The sequence below is a fragment of the Solanum stenotomum genome, chromosome 1 (assembly GCF_019186545.1).
Source record: "Solanum stenotomum isolate F172 chromosome 1, ASM1918654v1, whole genome shotgun sequence".
Classification (NCBI taxonomy): domain Eukaryota; kingdom Viridiplantae; phylum Streptophyta; class Magnoliopsida; order Solanales; family Solanaceae; genus Solanum; species Solanum stenotomum.
The window spans coordinates 29,875-37,624 of NC_064282.1; the positions used below are offsets into that span (position 1 = coordinate 29,875).

Genomic DNA, 7,750 nt, shown 5'->3' on the forward strand with positions numbered 1-7,750 from the left:
TGTTTGGAGCCTTCTACGGAGTGCAAGAAACAGAATAAATACCCATTTTGGCACTCCTTTGTTATTGCAGACTAGTCTTCTCCATGGAATCTTTGGCCATTCTTCTCTAAGCAATCCATAAATCTTTCTAATAGAGTAGCTAGGCAACTGTGTGACTTCGTTTTCAGTCATCCCTGCTATATCAAAAGTCTTCTTAGCATCTCAGAATCTGTTGTACCATCCAGGAAGCTTGTTGCGCCTGAGCCTCCCATACTGCGCCATCCTTTATATAATAGAGATGCACCCATTTAACCCACAATGCATCCTTCTTCCTACAAATATTCCACAATAGTTTACCAATTGCAGCATGGTTCCACTGTTATATATCAAGAATATTCAGCCCACCAGCAACTCTAGGCAGACATAGTCTCTCCCAAGCAATAAGAGATCTCTTTGATATTTCACATCCACCAGTCCACAAGAATGTTCTACATGTAGCATCAATCACCTGGATCACTTTCTTTGGCAAGACAAATACTTTGAGACCAAAATACTTGAATTGAGAATAATATAGACTTCACAATTTGCAACCTACCTGTATAAGTAAGGAACTTGGTTGTCCAAGATTTGATTCGCTGGAGCATTTTATCAATCAATGGTAAAAACTGCATAATTGTGACTTTTTTAGTACTTAGGGGAATACCCAAGTACTTGAAGGGCAGGGACCCTTCTGTGAACCGTAAAGCTGCCAGAATAGCTTGTTGAACCTCTTGTTTAACCCCTCCAAAATGTATAGAGCTCTTGTCAATATTAGCATCCAGCCCAGAAGCCCTTGAAAATAACTGAAATGCTTGATAAAGTAGCTGAGCAGATTTCAAATTACCTTTACAAAATAATAAAAGATCATCAGCAAAGCTAAGTTGAGTAAGCTTCAATTGTTTACACCTCGGATGAAACATGAAATGTTTGTGCCCCTGTAAACCCTTCAAAATCCTTGTGAGATACTCCATAACAAGCACAAACAAGTAGGGAGACAAAGGATCTCCTTGTCTTAATCCTTTCTTTGCTGGGAATGGAGCTAGAGGGGAGTCATTCACAATGACCGATATGAAACAGTTTTCACACAAGTCATGATCCATTGAACAAACATAGTTGGGAATTGCAAACAGTTTAGTATTTGCTCGAGATAGGGCCACTCCACAGAATCATACGCCTTTCTCATATCAATCTTCAACATACACCTAGCAGAAATACCTTTCCTACTGTACCCCTTCACAAGCTTATGACTTAAAATGATGTTATCAGAAATCACCCTTCCCGGCACAAAAGCTGACTGACTCTGATCTACCAGGCTGTTCATGACATTTTGCATTCTTCTAGTTAAGACCTTAGATATCAACTTGTACAACATGAGATAGGCCTAAATTCAACAATTCTAGATGGATTGGCAACTTTAGGGATTAGAGTAATAGTTGTGCAATTTATGGGTTTGTACATTTCACCATGTCGAAAGAATTGCAAAATTGCTTCAGTTACCTCATCTCCAATTATGGGTCAAGCTTTCTTAAAGAACAAAGTGTTAAACCCATCACATCCAGGAGCCCTCTGATCATCAATACTCAGGAGTGCTGCGTGAATTTCCTCCCTATCAATAGGTACAATTAGAGCTTGTTGTTGCACTCTATTAAGGCAATTGACACTCTTCATAATTGGAATATCCACAACAGGTATTTGCACAGCAGTTGATCCCAATAATCCAACATAGAACTCCTTAATTTCCTTCTCAATATCCACAGTCTTCTGGACTATATTCCCTTGTGCAGTAGTAAGATGCTTTATTCTATTTTGTGCTAATCTACTCCTGAGATTAGCATAGAAATAAGCAGTATTTCCATCTCCCAGTTGCAACCATTTAGTTCTAGATTTCTGTTTAACTATGCTCTCCTTCACCCCACTCCATCTTTCTAATTCCTTTATCAGATCTCTTTCAATAGTAAATAGTTCACTAGCATGTTGTTGATCTCGCATCAAGCTTTGAGTGATTTCCAACCTCTGTCGACACTCTTGAACTTTAGCTCCCACACTATTGAATTCCTGAGTATTCAGCTCTTTCAATTTCATTCTAGTAACCTTCAGCTTTTGACACACTGACTCCATATACTTTCTTCTCGACCGCGTGACCCATGCTTGTTGTACTAGGGGCATGAAGTCCTAATGAACACNATCCAATATATCGAGAAGCTTTTTTTCAATGGGCCGGATTGGCTCTACCTCCACTGAAATACGATTCTTCTTGAAATTGCTGCATTTTATTTTCTTGAAGAGCCATATATACCGTAGTAATGTTTCAACTTTCACGTCGAGAGAGCAGAAAAGAAAGGAAATATACAAGAGGAGGAACAAAGATTTGTACCTATCAGAAAAGAAAACATATTTATATATTTACAAACATAATAATCTGTAGTAATACAACTTTTTCTATACCATGAAATTCACAACAACATTGTCACTTTTTTTGGTAATTAGTTGGACTTTATTAATCACCAAAGGAAGCATAACAAAACTACAACCAGATTCAAACACAATTTGTTGTCTAGCCTTTAACACCAACACTACACTAGGGGTTATGGAGGACTTAGCCATATCGACTATATCACTCCACGTCCCAACAAGAGAATCAAGATATTCTACTGGGAAGGCCTAGAGAGTCATCTAAAATTTATACTGCTGCAATAGATTGCTGATCATAGGCTGGGCTCTGGCATTGCAGGCAAATGCTATGTCTTTTGCAATCATCTCCATCGCTCTGTTTTTCTTCTCAAATTGTCTTTGGTTCCTTTCCATCCATATCGCGTGAATTGTTTCAGTGTACACCATTTTGAAAAGTTGAGCCTTCAGTGTTTTACCTTTGGCATCCCTCATGACTCCAACTAGGTGGTTCTCCCAATCACTTGTGGTTAGTGTTTTTCTTTTGAGCCAAGAGTAGATTCTAGTCCACAAAGAACTAGCAAAAGAGCACTGAACAAACAAGTGAGTTCTAGTTTCCAGGCAAGCATTGCAAAAAACACAATGAGGTTCTACACTCACGCCCCATTTCAAGAGTCTATCCTTCGTGAGTAACCTATCTTGTAAATATAGCCATAAGGAGAATATAGCTTTAGGTCTTGCCTCATTATTGTACATCATGACCTTTCATGGTACTCTTTCTGTAACCTCCAATAGATGCAAGTAAACTTGTCGTATGATACTCACCAGACCAAATGTAGCTTCTACAGTGTGCCTCTATAGCTGTCAGTACCTTCGTTGGAATTTGAAACAGTTGCGACCAGAAGGCCAGTATACTAAATAAGACTGTTTGTACCAGCTACATCCTTGCAACGTAAGATAGATGTTTCGCAGCATCTTTTTGGTTGACAGAGGTACACCTAGATATCTAAAAGGCATTTCGCCTTGAGTAAACTCAAGTTGAGCCAAAATTTGGTCTTTAATAGCCAATGATACCTTTCCAAAATATATAGAGCTTTTATCCATGTTTGCTTGTAGTCCAGAGAATGCTGAAAATCTATTGAAAACCTGTTGAATAGCCGTAACAGAAGGCAAGTCACCCTTAGCAAAAAGAAGTAGGTCGTCTGCAAAGCTAAGATGAGTTATTCCAAGCTTAGCACATCTGGGATGATGTGCAAAACTTGGGGATTCTGTTAGGGTATTTAGCCCTCTACTCAAGTATTCCATAGAAATAGAAAAGGAGACATAGGATTTCCTTATCTAAGCCCTTTAGCAGCATCAAAAGGAGGAGTTGGTTTCACCATTAACAATGATTGAGTAGTTAATGGTTGTCACACATTCCATAATCCATCTCATTGATAACAAGCATGATCATGTATTTAACTTAATATTACAACAACAATTGAAATCTCGAAACAACCTGAAAAATAATGATGGTACTTAATAAGTAAAACACACACATTACACATACATAAAAATCAAAATTAGATAGGAATATTAAACCTCTGTTTCATTGGATAAAAACCCACATTCATCCTCCTCCTTAGATAGTTCCAAACACTAATTTCACTCTGAAAATACGATTCTACTTCGAATTTTTGTATAATTTTCTCGAAAATCCAAATTAACATTTCGCCTCCAGAAAGCAGAAAACAGAGGAAATGCAAAACATGGGAAACAGAAGCCAAAGAGATGTAAAGAAAATCATAACATTGTGTACGAGGTCGGAGAATTTCCTGTACATGTAATGACGAGAAAATCTGTGACTAATAGCATATATTAAAGAGTATAGGAGCAAAGAATTGACAGAAACTCTCACTATTTTGGGATCAGTGCCTTGATATTTTAGCTGTATAAAGTTGAGTAAAATGGTGAAGAAAAATCCAAGAATTGTGAGGGGACGACTCTGTTCTTGCATGAAAATCGAATTGAAAAAAGCTCTCCATGCCTGGAGGACAATTCTTGCATTATTATAGGCAAATGAAAAAGGGTTGATCGATGATGAAGGAGGAGAAAGGGTGTGCTTTATATAGGTTAGGTATCACCACGAAAGTTATCACAAGGTGCCAAAGCCTTTTGTCCTACCATTGAAATCTTGTCATAACTTTGATGTGGGATATTGCCTTTTGTCCTTCTTCTGTAAATTGAACACTGAGAGGTGTATGATCGGAGCAGCCCGGGTCCATAACCATAACTTCATTCTGCTCTAGTCTGAGTGTCCAAGCTGCATTCACCAATGCTCGATCAATCTTGCTATACACATAGCCGTTGGTCCAGGTGAACCATCTCCCTATACCCCTTAATTCAATCATGCCAGCAGTAATGATGTATTTATTAAAATCGTGAACCTCATTCTCATGGACAGGGTTCCCTGAAGCTCTATCTTCCAAACATATCATTGCATTAAAGCCACCAAACACTAACCAAAGATCTAGTATTGTGGTATTTAGAATTAATAGTTCTTCCCATAAGCCTCTTCTATCATCAATTATATGCAGCCCATAAACAGCTGTCAGCAAGAAACATTGTTTCAAACTAGTAATGGTGACAGCCCCATGAACTATCTGAGAACTCATCCCCACCAGATCAAATTCAACTTTGTTAGGGTCCCATAATACCCATATTCTACCTTTGTCGCTGTGTGCATAATTTGCACACCAACTCCAACCAGGAGCTATTTTATTTATAATGCTACCAGTATGTTGCTGCTTCACTTTATTTTCTAAAATAGCTATAAGTCCTACTTCATTACTCTGTACAAACTTCTTTACTTCCTTCTGTTTATACATTTTATTTATTACTCTAACATTCCAAGCAACAACCTTCATTAAATAGATTGAGTATGACCACTTCCTCCTGGATCCACCCTTATCCCACCAATACACTGTTCAGCACTTGCAGAAGTTGGCATCTCACTAAGAGGGCTAAAACCATTTCCCACCATCAGCCCTTGAGGACCCTTAGGACTTACTTGACCACTTCTAGCACTAGCTTTAACCTTAATAGACTCCCAACTATCTTGTTTCTCAGTTTCACTATTCAGACCTTTCGAGGTAGTTTGAACTACCTTTATAGGCTTCCTCCATACCTGCACAGGTGGCTTTGTTAAATTGCTACTTAATATAGAAATATATCATTCTTTTTGGGACTGACAAAAAAGATAAGTAAGTCACATAAGTTGGGACAGAGGGAGTAATTATTAAAGCAGTATGTGCTCTAATTTTTGGACCATAAGGGTACCAATGTCCCAAAAGTATGACAAAAGGTATCTACATACCAAAGTTATATATTTGTCATTTTCCCATATATATATATTATTTTTTTTATTTTTTTTATTTTTTATTTTTATTTTTTTTGGACGGTGTGGTACCAATGCCCCAAAAGTATGACAGAAGGTATCTACATACCATTTAATATACTTCGGCGATATATTTGTCATTTTTCTTATATATATATATATATAATCAATCTATGTCATAAATGGTTATAATTATTACAAAATTAAATAAATAACAATACACTAAATGATAATTGACTCAAACTTTCGAATTAATAAACGGTGTTAAAAAATTGTCCGAGTTGGACCCATTAGCCTGGTGGGTCAAAACCTGAGCCGGCCCATAAATAAATTGCTTAACGGGTCATGGACCAGTTTTTTCAGTAAATCTACTGTTAGACTAGTACCAACCCGATCCATTAGTGGGGAACCCGATCCGGCCCAGTCCAATATATCGAGAAGCATTTTTTAATGGGCCGGACTGGCTCGGCCTCCTTCATTGAAATATGATTCTTCTTGAAATTGCTGCATTTTATTTTCGTGAAGAGCCATATATACCATAGTAATGTTTCAATTTTCACGACGAGAAAGCAGAAAAGAAAGGAAATACACAAGAGAGGAAAGAAGATTTGTACCTGTCAAAAAAGAAAACATATTTATATATTTACTAACATAATAATCTGTAGTAATACAACTTTTTCTATACCATGAAATTCACAACAACATTGTCACTCTTTTTTTGGTAATTAGTTGGACTTTATTAATCACCAAAGAAAGCATTACAAAACCACAACCAGATTCAAACACAATTTGTTGTCTANATGATTGAGTTAATAAAAATTATTTTACATTAAATAAATAATAAGTCAACAAATTGCAGAAGACTACCCTCCAACTTTGGTAAGAACAAGATCCTTGAAAATTTTGATATCCTATTAATATATGTAATTTCATATTATATTTTTATATCTAAATTTGTTGACTTAACTATGATTTTGATATAATTTTGATGTTTCAAAATTAAATAAAATACATGTCTTTCATTTAGATATATATATTTGAATCTTTCGGGAGAGAAAGTGTAATAGATAAGAGCCAAATCTAAAAAGTTTAAAGTTGGAAACTAAATCTATATTACTATATATTAGAAGAGTCTAGGATTTACTACCATTGTCCCAATTAAATCATTACAAATGTCCAATACTTACTATATAAAATATATAAGTGGGCCCCACCTCCTTCCACTTAAATAATATTTTTCAACCTTATCATGGTAAAAATTGAATTTATTATCCTTTTCATTTAATTTTATATGATATTATTTTTTTTCTATAAAATCATTATATATGTTTTAATAATTTAAATTTCAAAAACATTATAATTTAACTTTAAAGATTTTATTTTATCAAAATCTTGTACATTGAAATATATAGTTATGAATTTAAAATATTTTTAAAATCATATAAAAATTTCAATAAATTCTCAAATTTCATAATATAACACTTGAATACTACATATTATATATTAATTACTATACTATAAATGACTTTAATACTCCATATTATCTATTACAATAATTAACAATTATTTGACACTTTAAATTCTATCAATGCCATATAAATTAGGATAAAAAACCTAACATATAATATTTAAATATATTTAAAAATAATATAAGTAATACTATACATTACAATAATTAACAGCTTAATTATTTAAATCTTATATAAAAAATTTAATTGAGTCTCTAAATTCTATTGGTACCACATAAAATAGATTATATAATAAACATATATTGTTTGAAATTGACGAAAAAGAAACAATAAATTACAATAATTAATAAAAAAATAGTCCACTCCAAAAAATCTATCAATTAACAACATATATTGTTTGAAATTGACGAAAAAGAAACTATAAATTACAATAATTAACAAAATAAATCTCTCGACTCCAACAAATCTATCAATTAATGCCACATAAATTGGGACATGG

At 34.6% G+C, this 7,750-nt stretch overlaps 1 protein-coding gene across 1 annotated transcript; it reads right to left on the bottom strand.

Moving 5' to 3' along the window:
• Positions 1-1,533: 1,533 nt before the first annotated feature.
• Positions 1,534-2,136, bottom strand: LOC125842934 (uncharacterized). Its single transcript, XM_049522211.1, has one exon. It carries the CDS (start codon positions 2,134-2,136, stop codon positions 1,534-1,536), a length of 603 nt encoding a protein of 200 aa, XP_049378168.1.
• Positions 2,137-7,750: the final 5,614 nt, after the last annotated feature.

Excerpts from the sequence above, each read along its gene's own strand:
- LOC125842934 (XM_049522211.1), bottom strand. The coding sequence starts at position 2,136 with ATGGAGTCAGTGTGTCAAAAGCTGAAGGTTACTAGAATGAAATTGAAA.